A 16,588-nucleotide genomic window follows, 5' to 3' on the forward strand; every position below is an offset into this window, starting at 1 on the left:
ACACTTACATTAGCCAACAGTTGGGCAAAATCATCTAACACAAAGCCTTTATAATAAAGTGTTGAATATCTCATGTAATTTATTGAATATTGTAGTGAAAGTAAAAGACAGAATGGTTGTATGGGTACAGAATGATTGTAAGTGTATTAGTTGTTTACCCTCCTGATTATGTGGTTCACTGCCACTGCCCAGCATCATGAGAGAGTACCATACAGCATATCACTAGCCTGGGAAAAGATGAAACTTCAAAATTCAAAGTGCGGTTTCTACTGAACATGTGTCACTTTTGCACCATGGTAAAGTCAAAAAATTGTAAGTTGAACCATCATAAGCCAGCGACTGTCTGTATTCTGAAAACTGTTAAAAACAAAAAAGTTGAGGGGTTTGAATAAAGCATTTATCGTGCCATTCCTATGCCAATTATACCTCAAGATAAAAAAAATGATGGACAAAGTTTGTCTACATAAAGGTATTCTAGTTAATAAGTAAGGAAAGAGGACTTCCCTGGTGGTCCAGTGGTTAAGAATCTGCCTGCCAATGCAGGGGACATGGGTCTGATCCCTGGTCTGGGAAAATCCCACATGTCGCAGCGCAACTAAGCCCATGCAGTACACCACAACTACTGGAGCGTGCGCACTGCAACTACTGAGCCCACGTGCTCTGGGCCCTTGTGCTGCAACTACTGAGCCTGCGTGCTACAACTACTAAAGCCTGCGTGCCTAGAACCCATGTCCACAACAAGAGAAGCCACCCCAATGAGAAGCCTGCACAATGCAACCTAGAGTAGCCCCTGCTCGCCTCAACTGGAGAAAGCCCAAGTGCCACACGGAGACCCAGCGCAGCCAATAAATAAATAAATAAATAGATAGATAAATAGATAGATAAATAAATAGATAAATAGATAGATAAATAAATAGATAAATCAATAAATAAACAAGGAGAGTTTAAAATAAATCATCACCAGTTTCCAACCCATGATGAATCAATGGATCTAAGCATTGACTATCAACAATTGTTAATATCACAAAAAAGGAGAGAACCAGATATTACGGGCCTACTGACAGAGGAGTGCACTGCCACCTATGAAGTAGTCTTGCCAAGAGAAAATCAAATCTAAATCTGATTTAGAAGCTGTGGTAAGTTGGGGTCCCTACCTTCAAGGAGACGCCATTCTAGGAGACAAGATATTGCTTTTTGCCACGCTCTTATGACTTATTTTAATCACTGTCTGCTGAGTCCTGAGGAGACAGAGAAGCAAACTTGCCATATCTTTTATGTTCCTTTCTCTGCCCTTATTGATTGAACAATTTCTAAGAATGTAAAATATTTTTTTCCTTCTGCTTTTTATTAAAATTCCTTTGTAACCTCTCTCCTAACCCCATCTCTTAGTGCTCTCTCCCTTCCTCAAAGTGTTCCAAACACTCTGGTGTTTTGATTTTTCCTCAGACACAAGTCATACTCCCACCTAAGAGCCTTTACACTTGCTCCTCCTTCTGCCTGAAATGTTTAATTCCCAAATCACTGCATGTCTGGATCTTTTTTTCATCATTCAAGCCTTAGCTTAAATGTCACCTCTTAAAGGACTTCTCTCCCTACCACTTGAGAATCCCTCTCATCACTCTACTTTGTCTATATCACCTTTATCACTTTTTTTAAATTGAAGTATAGTTGATGTACAATATTATATGTCACTGGTGTACAATATAGTGATTCAAAATTTTAAAGATTATACTCCATTTATAGTTATTATAAAATATTCATTATATTCCCCATGGTGTACAATATATCATTATAGCTTATTTTATACATAATAGTTTGTATCTCTTAATCACCTACTCCTATATTGCCCCTCCCCCTTCCCTCTTCCCACTGATAACCACTAGTTTGTTCTCTATATCTGTGAGTCTGCTTCTTTTTTGTTATATTCACTAGTCTGTGCTATTTTTTAGATTCTGCATATAAGTGATATCATACAGTATTTGTCTTTCTCAGTCGGACTTATTTCACTTAGCATAATATACTCCAAGTCCATCCATGTTGCTGCAAATGGCAAAATTTCATTCTTTTTATGTGATATTAATTGTTGATAGTCAATGCTTAGATCCATTGATTCATCATGGGTTGGAAACTGGTGATGATTTATTTTAAACTCTCCTTGTTTATTTATTTATGGCCAAGTAGTATTTCATTTATATGTATACCACATTTCTTTATCCATTCATCAGTTGATGGATAGGTTGCTTAGGTTGCTTCCTTATCTTGGCAATTGCAAATAATGCTGGTATGAACATTGGGGTGAATGTATCTTTTCAGATGAGAGCTTTCATCTTTTCCAGATATGTACCCAGGAGTGGAATTGCTGGGTCATATGGTAGTTCTATTTTTAGTTTTTTGACAAACCTCCCTACTGTTTTCCACAGTGACTGCTCCAATTTACATTCCCACCAACAGTGTAGGAGGGTTCCCTTTTCCTTTTTCTCCACATCCTCGCCAACATTTGTTATTTGTGTTCTTTTTGACGATAGCCGTTTTGACAGGTGTGAGGTGATAATCTCATTGCGGTTTTGATTTGCATTTCCCTGATACTTAGCAATTTTGGGCGTGTTTTCATGTGCCTGTTGGCCATCTGCTTGTCCTCTTTGGAAAAATGTCTATTCAGTTCTTCTGCCCATTTTTTAATTGTTTGTCTTTTGATATTAAATTGTATGAACTGTTTATATACATTGGATATTAACCCCTTATCAGTCATATCATTTGCAAATATTTTCTCCCATTCAGTAGGTTCTTTTCATTTTGTCAATAGTTTCCTTTGCTGTGCAAAAGCTTTTACATTTAATTAGGTCCCATATTTTAATTTTGCTTTTATTTCCTCTGCTTTAGGAGACAGATCCAAAAGATATTGCTACGATTTATGTCAAAGTATATTATTCTGTCTATGTTTTCCTCTAGGAGTCTTATGGTTTCTGGTCTTACATTCATGTCTTTAATACATTTTGAGTTTATTTTTGTACATGGTGTTAGAGAATATTTTAATTTCATTCTTTTACATGTAGCTGTCCAGTTTTCCCAGACCCACTTATTGAAGTGACTGTCTTTTCTCTATTGCATATTCTTGCCTCCTTTGTTATAGATTAATTGGCCATAAGTGCATGGGTTTATTTATGGGCTCTCTTTTCTGTTCCATTGATCAGTGTGTCTGTTTTTGTGCCAGTACCATACTGTTTTGATTACTGCAGCTTTGCACTATAGTCTAAAGCCAGAGAGTGTGATTCCTCCAGCTCTGTTCTTCTTTGTAAAGATAGTTTTAGCTATTCAGGGTTTTTTTTTGTGTCTCCATACAAATTTTTAAATTGTTTGTTCTAATTCTGTGAAAAATGCCTTGGTATTTTGATAGAGGTTTTATTGAATCTGTAGATTGCCTTGGGTAATATGATCATTGTAACAATATTAATTCTTCCATCCAAGAATATAGTATATCTTTCCATCTGTTTTTGTCATCTTCAATTTCTTTCATCAGTGTCTTACAGTTTTCCAAGTACAGGTCTTTTGCCTCCTTAGGTATGTTTATTCCTAGGTATCTTATTCTTTTTGATGTGATGGTAAAGGGGATTGTTTCCCTAATTTCTCTTTCTGATAACTCATTGTTAGTGTATAGAAATGCAACAGATTTCTGTATAATAATTTTGTATCCTGCAACTTTACCAAATTTGATGAGCTTTAGTTTTCTGGTGGAGACTTTAGGAATTTCTATGTAGAGTGTCATGTCATCTGCAAACAGTGACAGCTTTACTTCTTCCTTTCCAATTTGGATTCCTTTTAATTTATTTTGCTTATCTCACTGCTGTGACTAGGACTTCCTAAACTATGTTGAATAAAAGTGGCAAGAGTGGGCATCCTTGTCTTGTTCCTGATCTTAGAGGAAATGCTTTCAGGTTTTCCCCATTGAGTATGATGTTAGCTGTGGGTTTGTCATATGTGACCTTTATTATGTTGAGGTAGATTCCCTCTATGCCCACTTTCTGGAGAGTTTTTATCATAAATGGATGTCAAGTTTTGTCAAAAACCTTTTCTACATCTATTGAAATGATTATATGGTTTTTATTCTTCAATTTGTTAATGTGGTGTATCACACTGATGATTGATTTGTGGATATTGAAAAATCCTTGCATCCCTGGTATTTTGCTAGTATTTTGTTGAGGATTTTTGCATCTATGTTCATCAGTGATATTAGCCTGTAATTTTCTTTGTAGTATATTTGTCTGGTTTTGGTATCAGGGTGATGGTGGCGTCATAGAATGAGTTCAGAAGTGTTCCTTCCTCAAGAAATTTTTGGAATAGTTTGAGAAGGATAGATGTTAATTCTTCTCTAAATTTTTGGTAGAATTCATCGGTGAAGCCATCTGGTCCTGGACTTTTGTTTCTTAGGAGTTTTTAAATTACTGATTCAGTTTCAGTACTGGTAAAATTTTAAATTAATTTTTATTGGGGTATAGTTGCTTTACAATGTTGTGTTAGCTTCTACTGCACAGCAAAATGAATCAGCCATACATATACATATATCCCCTCCATTTAGGACACTTCAGTGCATTAAGTAGAGTTCCCTGTGCTATACGTTATGTTCCCATCAGTAGTCTATTTTATACATAGTATCAATAGTGGATATGTGTCAATCCTAATCTCCCAATTTCTCCTACCCCACTCCTTTCCCCCTTGGTATCCATAGATTTGTTCTTTGTGTCTCTATTTCTGCTTGGCAATTAAGGTTATCTATACTATTTTTCTAGATTCCACATATATGTGTTAATCTGTCATACAGAGTGAAGTCAGTCAGAAAAACAAATATCATATACCCGTACTGGTAATTGGTCTGTTCATATTTTCTACTTCTTCCTGGTTTAGTCTTGGGAGATTGTACCTTTGTAAGAATTTGTCCATTTCTTCTAGGTTGTCCATTTTATTTGCATATAGTTGTTTGTAATAGTCTCTTATGATCCTTTGTATATCTGTGATGTTGGCTGTAGCTTCTTTTTCATTTCTGATTTTATTGATTTGGGCCCTCTTCCTTTTTTTGTTGATTAATCTGGCTAGTTTTATCTTTTCAAAGAACCGGCTTAGTTTCATTGATCTTCTCTAAATTTTTTGGTCTCTATTTCATTTATTTCTGCTCTGACCTTTATGATTTTTTTCCTTCTACTAACTTTGGGTTTTGTTTGTTCTTTTCTCTAGCTCTTTTAGGTTCAAAGTTAGGTTGTTTGAGATTTTTCTTGTTTTCTGAGGTAAGCTTGTATCACTATAATCTTCTTAGAACTGCTTTTTCTGCATCCCATAGGTTTTGGATTGTCGTGTTTTTGTTTTCATATATCTCTAGGTATTTTTTGATTTTATCTTTGATTTCCTCAGTGATCCATTAGTTGTTTAGTAGCATATTGTTTAGCCACCACATGTTCGTGGTTTTTTTTGCAGTTTTTTCCTTCTAGTTGATTTCTAGCCTCATAGCATTGTGGTCAGAAAGATGCTTGATATGATTTCAATTTTCTTAACTTTACCAAGGCTTGTTTTGTGGTCTAGCATGTGTTCTATCCTGGAGAATGTTTCATGTGCACTTGGAAAAAGTGTGTATTCTGCTGCTTTTGGATGGAATGCTCTATAAATATCAATTTCTCCTTTTATGTCTGTTAATATTTGCCTTATGTATTTAGGTGCTCCTATGTTGGGTGCATGGTGCATATATAGTTACAATTGTTATGTCTTCTTATTGGATTGATTCCTTGATCACTATGTAGTGTCCTTCTTTGTCTCTTGTAACAGTCTTTATTTTAAAGTCTGATGTAACTATTGCTACTCTGGCTTTCTTTTGATTTCCATTTGCATGGAATATCTTTTGCCATCCCCACACTTTCAGTCTGTGTGTCTTTAGATCTGAAGTGAGTCTCTTGTAGGCAGCATATATGAGTCTTGTTTTTGGATCCATTCAGCAACTCTGTATCTTTTGGTTGGAGTACTTAGTCTATTTACATTTAAGGTAATTACTGATATGTATGTTTCTATTGCCTATCTGTCAGTTGTTTTGGCATTGTTTTGGTAGGTCTTTTTTCCCCCTTTCTTTTTCTTTTCTCTTGTGATTTGATTACCATCTTTAGTGTTATGTTTGGATTACTTTTTTTTTCTTATAGATTTTTTGTTTGTGATTACCATGTTTTTATATAGCAGTCTCTCTCTGTATATATTTATGATTGTTTTAAGCTGTGATCTCTTAATTTCAAATGCATTTTAACAACCCTGCAATTGTACTCTCCTTCCCTAATGATTACTGTTTTTGATATCATAACTTGCATCTAGTTGTTTTGTGTATCCCTCAACTGCTTATTGTGGACATAGATGATTTTACTAGTTTTGTCTTTTTTTAAGTTTTTTTTTTGGCCACACCCCACAGCATGTGGGATCTTAGTTCCCCTACCAGGGATCAAACCCACGCCTCCTGCATTGGAAGGCAGAGTCTTAACCACTGGACTCCCAGGTAAGTCCCCACTACTTTTGTCTTTTAACATTCCTACTAGCTTTGTGTGTGGATGATTTCCCACATTTATTGTATGTTTGAAACCAGTGAGCTTTTTCATTTTGTAATTTTCTTGTTTCTAGTTGTGTCCTTATCTTTTTTGCCTAGAGAATTTACTAACGTTTGTTGTAAAGCTCGTTTGATGGGGCTGAACTCTTTTAGCTTTTGCTTGTCTGTAAAGCTTTTGATCTCTCCATCACATCTGAATGAGAGCTTGCTGGGTAGAATATTCTTAGTTATAGGTTTTCCCCTTTTATCACTATATATATATATATATATAGGGGATTTATATATAATGTGCCCCTCCCTTCTGGCCTGCAGAGTTTCTGCTGAAAAATCATCTGACAGCCTTATGGGCACTTCCTTGTATGTTATTTTTCACTTTCTCTTTGCTGCTTTTAATATTTTCTTTATTCTTTTTGTAATTTTAAATACAACATCTCTTCATGTGTTCCTCTTTGGGAACACACATCCTGTATGGTAGCCTCTGTGCTTTCTGGACTTGGTAACTCTTTCCTTTCCCAGATTAGGGAATTTTTCAGCTATTATGTTTTCAAATATGTTCTCAGCCCCCTTTTCTCTAGCTTCTCCTTCTGGGACCCCTATAATGCGAACATTAGTGTACCTGATGTATTCCCAGAGGTCTCTTAAACTGTCATTTTTCTTCATTCTTTGTTCTGTTCAGTATCAGTGATTTCCACTACTCAGTCTTCCACCTCATTGATCCATTCCTCTGTATCATTTAGTCTACTGTTTATTCCTTCTAGTGTATTCATTTTAGTTATTGTATTCTTCATCTGTTTGGTTGTTCTTTATATTCAAACTCTTTGTTAAAAACTTCTAACTTCTCTGCATCGATTCTCCTTGAGTTTATTAATCATCTTTATGATCATTACTCTGAACTCTTTCTTGGGTAGATTGCTTATCTCCATTCATTTAGTTCTTCTGGGGTTTTATCTTGTTCCTTTGTCTGGAGCATGTTCCTCTGCTGCCTTATTTTGTCTAAGTTGCTATTTGTATTTTTATGTATCTGGTAGATTAGTTACATTTCCCGAACTTGGAGAAGTGGCCTTCTGTAGGAGACATCCTATGCATCCCAGCAGGGCACTCCACTTTTGTCACCCAAGCTATATGCTCTAGGGTTTCCCCAAGAGGGCTGTGAGAGTCTTTCTGTTGTGGCCGGCAGGCTGACTATATGGGTGGTCTGGTAGGCTTGGTTTGTTCCTAGTCTTATTGGTTGCCAGGCCCTACCTTGTATGGAGGCTGCTGACTGCTGGTTAGTGGGGCCTGGTCACAAGAGGGATGATTTCAGAACCCCAGGGGGTCCTGGGGCTAGTGCTGGCTCACTGGTGGATGGAGCCAGGATCCAGAAGACTCCGTGGCTGTTCCTGTCCACTGGTGGGTGAAGCTAGGTCCTGGGGTTAGTGCTGGACTATTGGCAGTCACAACTGGCCCTGGAATGTGGGAATCTTGCTGCAGGGCCCAGGAATCCTAGAGCTGGTGTCAGATTGCTGTGGAGGTGGGGAGGCAGTTCTTGACACAGTTGGGTATGGGGTCTGGGGTGTCCCACAGCTTGTGTTGGCCTGCTAGTGGGCAGAGCCAGGGCCCAGCTGGCCTCAGGGCAGGGTCTGGCCTGCTGTGGGCAGGCTGGGTCCATAAGCTGTGGAATTGTGGTTTTCTTGCATCTGGTCTCTGCCCGCTGGTTGGATGAATCTGGTCTAGAGGCTAATGCAGGCTTCCTGAGGGCAAGGCCAGCGCCTGCCTATTGGTGGCTGGAGCTGGGTCTTGGCCCTCTAGTGGGAAGAGCCAGGTCTAGAGGCATGTCTTGAGTGGCTCTGGGCTCAGGCAGTCTTTAGGTAGCCTGTCTGTTGATGGGTGGGGCTGTGTCCCCCACCCCCCACCCATTTAGTTCTTTGGTCTGAGGCTCCCCAGCAGTTGCCTACAGGCTGTTGGATGGGGCCAGGTCTTGGCACTCATAAGCTGGAGGGAGGATCCTACAGTGGTGCCCACATGGTAGAAAGCTGCCAAATACGGCTACTGCCAGTTTCTGTGTCTCTAGTTTGAGCTGCAGGGGCCAGGTCTTGGCACTCATAAGCTGGAGGGAGGATCCTACAGTGGTGCCCACACGGTAGAAAGCTGCCAAATACGGCTACTGCCAGTTTCTGTGTCTCTAGTTTGAGCTGCAGCTGCCTCCTTGACTCTCCGGAAGACTCTAAAAGACCAGCAGGTAGGTCAGGCCCCTATTAAATTGCTGCTTTTGCCCTGGGTCCTGGTGTGAGATTTTATGTGCACCCTTTAAGTGTGAAGTTTCTATTTCCCTTAGTTCTTTGGAACTCCCAAAATTAAGTCCTTCTGGTCTTCAAAGCCAAATGCTCTGGGGGTTTTTCTTCTTGGTGCAGGCCCCTGGGCTGGGGGGCCTGACATGGGGCTTAGAACTCTCACTCCTATGGGAGAACCTCTGCAGTATAATTCTTGTTTGTGGATTGCCCACCTTGGGGTAAGGGACTGGATTATATTGTGAGTCAGCTCCACCTACCCATCTCATGTGGTTCCTTCTTTATGTCTTTAGCTGTAGAAGATCTTTTCTGGTAGATTCTGGTCTACTTCATCGATGGTTGTTCTGCAGACACTTGTGACTTTGGTGTGCTTGTAAGAGGAGGTGAGCTCAGGGCCTTTCTACTCCGCCATCTTGGCCGATCCCCCGTACCACACTTGACGTTTGTCTTCCTGCTTCTGAAGTAAAATCTGCACCAGAGAAGGGGCTTGCATCACATCTTGCTCTCTAGTCAATCCCAGGAGCTAGACCTGTACAGGGCACATAGTAGGTACTCCATAAATATTTGTTGACTGAACTCTGAATCCTCTAACCAGTAGACTCTACTAGTTGACAGGTGTTTAGTAAGCAAGTTCATAAAACACTAGAAATCAGCATTATTAAATTCCAAACAAAAGGAAAACTAAGAATAATCCATATTTAAACTTCATTCTTTGACTGATTTATATGGAGGCAAAGTAATGTCATCCAGATTAGTATCTAGTCATAAAAGAACAAAACAAGTGTACAAATTAAAAAAAACAGGTATACAAGAGTAGGCCTATGCTGCCATCATCCTAATACTGTCCAGTGGCCAATCTTAGGGTTACAATAATGGTCAGACATATGTCTTCTGATGTGATTCAATATAATGTATGTTAGCCAAAAATATGTAACTTGAAACTATGAACTCTCTAAAGATAACTTGCACTCTCTTCCTTTTTACTCTGCCATATAAAGGAACCGATGAAATAATCATAAAAATCCTGAGGACAGGACATTCTGCAGGACTAGTGTGGAATCTTCAATAATTCAGTGACATGGGAAAAAAAAGGGTACTGTTCTGAATTGAGAGTTAAAGGACATAACCAGGTGAAATGCATGGTCCTGGAATGGATCCTGCTTTATCCTATAAAGGACGTTTTTGGAACAGATGGAAAAGTACTGATGGTGTGTTAAATAAGATGAAAATGTATTGTCACAGGGAGATGGAAATTGAATCAAGTTACAAAAGAGCATGTACTGTAAGATCTCATTTTAGTAAAAATACACACACATGCATAAAAAAATACCATATACAGAGGTGTTAATGTGAGTAACCTCTGTGTGTTGGCAGTATGGTGTTATAATTTTCTATAATACACGCATTCTGCTTTTGTAATAACATTATTTTGAATTAAAAAGAAACTATTTTTAGATTAAGAAGTTAAGCCTTTTATGTTCTAATGAAAATTTGCTTCCTTTAAACTAGGTAACTTGGGCAGATTTCTACTGGGAAATTTGCAGTACCACACTTTTGGTCTTTAAACCTGATTTGTTGGACAACCATCCCAGGCTGGTGACGTTACGTAAGAAAGTCCAAAGCGTTCCTGCCATCGCCAACTGGATAATGCGAAGGCCCCAAACCAAACTCTAGGTGATGCCTGCTGCCTCCAAACTTCGTTATTCTTCACAGCATCACTCTCATCAGATAAGAAGCTACATCAGCGTGCTGCATAACCTGCACACTCCCCTCCCCAGCTTCATCAAGACTTTCACTCCTGCCATATTCTGCTTATCAAAAAAAAGGAAAAAAGGAGGGGGGAAGAAAAGGGTTTTGTTTCCAGTATCCTTTTTATTCAGAATAGCTTCACATTATTTATAACTGAAGAAAAATAGTTTCCAATACAGGCAGCCTTCGCTTTGCACTAGTTCTGACATGCATGAATTTCAGTCACAATGGTTTAGTTACATAACACATTTTCCAAAAAAAAAAAAAAAAAAAAACCCTGAAAAGGTTTGGACTTCAGTTTCCATGCTATATTAACTGTAACTGCATAAAGTATAAACTTTGCTGCTAGCTCTTCAGTCCACAAATCACTATGTAAGTAACAGATAGATATATGAGCAATCATGCCACTTCTTTCAAAATCTGTTAGTGACTGGTTACTGCACATCTCTCATGGGTGCACAGACAGCAAAGTGTTGTTTCTCAGTGATAAACCCACTTGACATTTTACAGAAATGGATAATTGAAAAAGGGAACTCACCAACAAAGATTAAAGTGCAATAAAGAAATGAAAAGTGTAAATGGTGGAGTGAAATTCAAATTGAACATAAATGGAAAGAGCTGGCTGTGAGAATGTTGATGCTGTTGCAGTTCAAGAGGCTCTAGATATGCAGCCAGAAGAACCTGGTGAAGGCAAACTTATTGACATAAATGAGGAAACTGGTTGTGACAAAGAAGATGAAGATATCCCAGAGGAGCTGAGACTGGCAAAAAACCCTTCACGTTAAAAGAATTGAGATCAAAAGAATGAGAAGACAATGTAAAGCAACTATACTCCAGTAAAAATGAATAAAAAAACTAAAAATTGTGAATCACTATACTGTACACCCGTAACGTATATGATATTGTACATGAACTATACTTCAATACAAAAAAAAAAATGAGAAGACAAGCCACAGACAGGAAGAAAACATTTGCAAAAGGACTTTATCCAAAATACACAAAGAACTCTTAAAAGTCAACAATAAACCTGATTACAAAATGGATAAAAGACCTGGACAGACACCTCACCAAAGATATACAGATGGCAAATAAGCATATGAAAAGATGTTCAACATCATATGTCACTAGGGAATTGCAAATAGGAACAAGGAGATACCATTACCTACCTATTAGAATGGCAAAAATTCAAAATACTGACACCACCAAAATGTCCCATTCTGGTGGAGCCCCAGGAACTTTTCTTCATTGCTGAAAGGCATGCGAAACAGCACATACACCTTGGAAGAGAGTTTGGCAGTTTCTTACAAAACTAAAATGCTCTTACCATATGATCCAGTAATCACACTCTTTGGTATTTGCCCAAAGGAGTTGAAAACAGGTCCACATGAAAACCAGCACATGAATGTTTGTGGCAGCTGTATCAACAACTGCCAAAACTTAGAAGCAACCAAAATATCCTTTAGGTTAGTGGATACGTAAATTGGGGTACATGCAAACAAGAGACATTATTCAGTGCTAAAAAGGAATGATCAAGCCGTGAAAAGATATGGAGGAAACTTAAATGGATTTTTAGGGCAGTAAAACTATTCTGTATGATACTATAATGGGTTCATTTGTCAAACCCATAGAATGTACACCACCAAGAGTGGAGCCTACTGTAATGTATGGACTTTGGGTGATTATGACGTGTCAATGCATTTTCACTGATTGTAACAAATGTCCCATTCTGGTGCAGGATGCCGATAGTGGGGAAGGTGTGTCTGTGTGGGAGCAGGGGTACATGGGACCTCTCTGTACTTCCTGCTGAATTTGCTATGAACCTAAAACCCCTCGAAAAAATAAAGTCTATTTAAAAAGAAAAAAGAACAGGGATATTTCATGACATTGAAAGAGCAATAAAATGTTGGAAGCTGATCCAAATTTAGGGTTATGACTATTTACCAAGAGACAAAAAAAAAAGTGTGCTTGCAAGTTTTATAGGAAGGTACTGTTCAAACTACTCTGATACATTTTTTACAAAAATGACTTCCTCAGTGTTTCTAGTATTTTACAGTGTATTGAATATTAGTTTTACTATTTTGTTCACTTACACATTTATAATGTGCTGACAAAATTTTTAAAGGTCATGGAAGAATCATTTTCCCCAGTGATTACACACTTTCAACTTGAATAATTTCTACAGTACCACACTACTGTGCAAGAACTGCCTGTATAAACAAGCCATTTATATAGAAATCTTCCAAATAACTATATATTTAGATTATCCCAACCTGTTTTAAACCATAACTATATTGGAACATCACATTTTAGTTCAATCTACCTGTTAATACTATTAATATTGAATAGTCTAATCTTAGTATGTCATGTTGTATCAGGAAACACATTAACAAAATAGATGGCCTTATCCGTGAACTGCAGGGCAGAGGAAGGAGAATGTAGTTGAGAAGCAAAAAGTGGGGAGAGGTTGTGGGGAGGAAGAAAGAAAAGTCAAGTCCATCTAAGTGTGACCTTGTTGAAGGTGCTTCTTTCCTCCCAACAATCATCTATGAAATTCAGGAAAAGGAAGTTAAATACTGTACACATTATTAAGGATTACACAGAAAAACAAAGTGTATTTCCCAAGTACCTTGCTTCTTTGTTTTTTTTTTTGGCGGTACGCGGGCCCCTCACTGTTGTGGCCTCTCCCATTGCGGAGCACAGGCTCCGGACGTGCAGGCCCAGCGGCCATGGCTCACAGGCCCAGCCGCTCCACGGCACGTGGGATCTTCCCGGACCGGGGCACGAACCCGCGTCCCCTGCATCGGCAGGCGGACTCTCAACCACTGTGCCACCAGGGAAGCCCAGTACCTTGTTTCTTTGGATTACATTTTCTTACCGTTGTTAGTGGCTGTTAAGAAATGACAATAGGTTATAAACGAGTCTCATTTGCAAAGTGCTGAATCATGTCATCAAGGAAGTCTAAAGAAGAAAACTTACCTTTCACAGAAGAAATTCAAATAATACTCTAATGAAGGTAGAAACTTTTCTTCCCTCTTAGGCATGTTCATTTTCCTCCACATAATTACATTCTGACAAACTTTAATGAAAACATAATTTAGTAAAACTGATAGATACAATGTTTATCTAAATTATGAAAAACTAAGATAATCAGCCCCACTTGTTTACATATCATAATTATCATAATTCCAATAGAAAATGCAACCACAGCAGGTTTTATAAGGAAGTATTTCAATCATAGCATCATCATAACCTTTAGGTCATCTTTTTTTCACTGAAAGGACAACACATTCCATTACCCCATCCTATATCTAAATTAAACATCTCCTCACTGAGCAAGTAAGCAAGTGTGAGAGAACATGAATTAATCAGAGCAGAAATGGAACTGCATATTATAATCAGAAAAATAATCATACCTTTTGGGAAGTTAAAACCATCAATTCCTTAATTTTACGGACCATTTAAGTGTCTTGCTTAAGGTCACACAAATGGAAACCAAGTCTCCTGATACTCATATCTAACCACTCTACAATAACACCAATAACTAGGAGCAATATTAATGTTTCAACATAGATTATCTATTGGTATAAAGTTACAAGTCTATGGGGTGAGAAATACAGTTATGAAAACACATACGTCTTTTATCTGTGTGTGACCTGCATCAACAAAAACATAAGTTGCTTCAGTCGGCCAAGATACTACAACAACTGTGGCTTCATAGGCTCTTTACTGACAATGGATTATGATGTTTACTGACATCAGTCCAGTAAAGGGACTGAGAATACACCCAAAGTAATAAGTACCAGTTTACTGAGAAAGAGATGATATTAAGCACACAGTATCATCTCTTTTGTGCTCACTATTATGGGTTTTTTTGGGTCTTTGTTGCTGTGCACGGGCTTTCTCTAGTTGTGCTGAGCTGGGGCTGCTCTTCATTGTGGTGCGTGGGCTTCTCATTGCCATGGCTTCTCCTGTTGTGGAGCACGGGCTCTAGGCACCTGGGCTTCAGTAGTTGCAGCACATGGGCCCTAGAGTGCATGGGCTTCAGTAGTTGTGGCACGCAGGCTCAGTAGTTGTGGCGCACGGGCTTAGTTGCTCCGCGGCATGTGCGATCTTCCTGGACCAGGGCTCGAACCCTGGTGTCCCTTGCATTGGCAGGTGGATTCTTAACCACTGCACCACTGGGGAAGTCCTTTCATATTATGCATTTTTAAGGATAAAGGGATGAAAGTTTAGAAACTACTAAGGGTGTGAAAATACAACTTATGATCACAAATATTTTTATTATGCCAAAAACATAATATGGCATTACAGGGAGAACCCAACTACATTCATTAAAGTAAAAATATGGATTTAACAACAACAACCAAAGAAACAGCCTATCGTTGAAGACACATTAGTACAGGAAAGTTATGAGAAATCCATTATGCGATTTTTAGAATATTCTCAACATTTCACTAAGCGATTTGGGTACTGTGATGCAGAAGGAGGTATTAATACTATTTGCAGGTCCCTTCAGCCCATTACACTAAAATGTGTTGAGTATATTCAATACACTTGCAAGATTGGCTAAGTCTACTGACTCATCAGCTTTCAGAGTCTACAGTATCTGAAGAATCAATGTAAGAGCTTCATTAACCTTCTAAGTCGAGGGTTATATTACCTTAAAAACTTAGGAACTCAGGAGGTCTTGAAAGTATAATCTCCAATAATTAACAGATCTTTGATTTATAAATAAGTTTATTTATAATAATATTTACATAATAAAACAAAACACATGAAACTCACAAGTTATACAAAGAAACTGATGTATAATAAAACAGCAATATAGACTGACAGGCAAAAATTTAAAGAAAGACTTAATAAAGAGTTAAATATCAAGTAGACAACTTTACCTCTTCTAAATTTCACTTTGTCACCCACACTGATTTGGAATTTAACAATGGCTCTCTCTTTAGGAGGTCCCATACTGGAAATTCTGCAAACTGCTAAGTTATATTTTGATAAGAATTTAAAGTTAATGACCTATTTCCATGCAGTAACTAATGCTGCCTTGAAATGAAGTCACATTCAGTCTGCTTTGAGGTGAAACAGCCTGTTAATCTGTTCTGCCAGGCTAGAAAAATGTCACCAATATTTTGCTGATGTGCGGAGATGTGGCAGGAATAAACTACTATTTAGAGAGTAAAGAGAACTGGAGCAGAAATGACTGGGCAACAGTTTCAAGAGAAGCAAAAGCCAGGAGAGGGAAATCAATGAAAACATGCACAAGAATAGGCAGAGTAATAAGCACAGTTAGTGCAGTTGGGAAGTGAACAGAAGGAATTAATTCATGGAGCAAGATAAGGGCTTCTTTAGTTACTATTCACTGGAAAACAACTTAGTGCCTAGCCAAACAAATCTGTTTTAACAGAAGTACTTGGGAGGACCTGGGGGTGTTAGTATATGGAATGCCACCTTTAAATTCAGGTTGAGTTCTTGTTGACAGTGGTGAACATCTGTTTCAAATAGCAATAAAATGAAAGCTATATAATCTATACAGCTGCATTCTTTAACATAATAAAAAAGAACTTCAAATGAGACGAGCAAAAACAAGACATAAGCATTGTCAAATAAGGCACATGTAAAAATCTACACATATTATCCAGTGAAAGACAATATATATATATATTTGGAGGTAGAAATAATTACAAAAATACTGACATTTCTAAAGCATTAGCGTATTTGTTACAAACAATCACCAACTAATCCCCATTCAGAAAACTGTTTTGTAAAATGATTATTTAACATCTTCAAGACTACGTATCTGTGGCTTTTTTTTGAAATTTCACATGTGAGCATCTGGAGAATTCAGTTAGTGGCAAAAAAGTTGTCCATACTATGAGAAATGTAATATGGAAATTATAAAAAGTTATAAATGTTCATAAACCCCATGGTCATCATAATGTAAATGTCCTTGAGTGCACCAAGTTGGTATTTCGTCATCAGTTAGGAATTAACAATTCTTATT

General features: G+C 37.9%; 1 protein-coding gene across 1 annotated transcript in view; it reads left to right on the forward strand.

Annotated features, from left to right (window-relative positions):
• The window catches only part of HPGDS (hematopoietic prostaglandin D synthase), a gene marked incomplete at its 3' end in the record, with an annotated part of 35,565 nt that extends 25,059 nt beyond the window's left edge, over positions 1-10,506 (forward strand). The window contains exon 6 of the mRNA XM_079718588.1: positions 10,342-10,506. Coding sequence (XP_079574714.1) covers positions 10,342-10,506 — 165 coding nt within the window. The remainder of the gene's footprint in view (positions 1-10,341) is intronic.
• Between the last annotated feature and the right edge of the window lie 6,082 nt (positions 10,507-16,588).

Source organism: Hyperoodon ampullatus (genome assembly GCF_949752795.1).
Source record: "Hyperoodon ampullatus genome assembly, chromosome: 1".
In the NCBI taxonomy this organism is placed as follows: Eukaryota; Metazoa; Chordata; class Mammalia; order Artiodactyla; family Ziphiidae; genus Hyperoodon; species Hyperoodon ampullatus.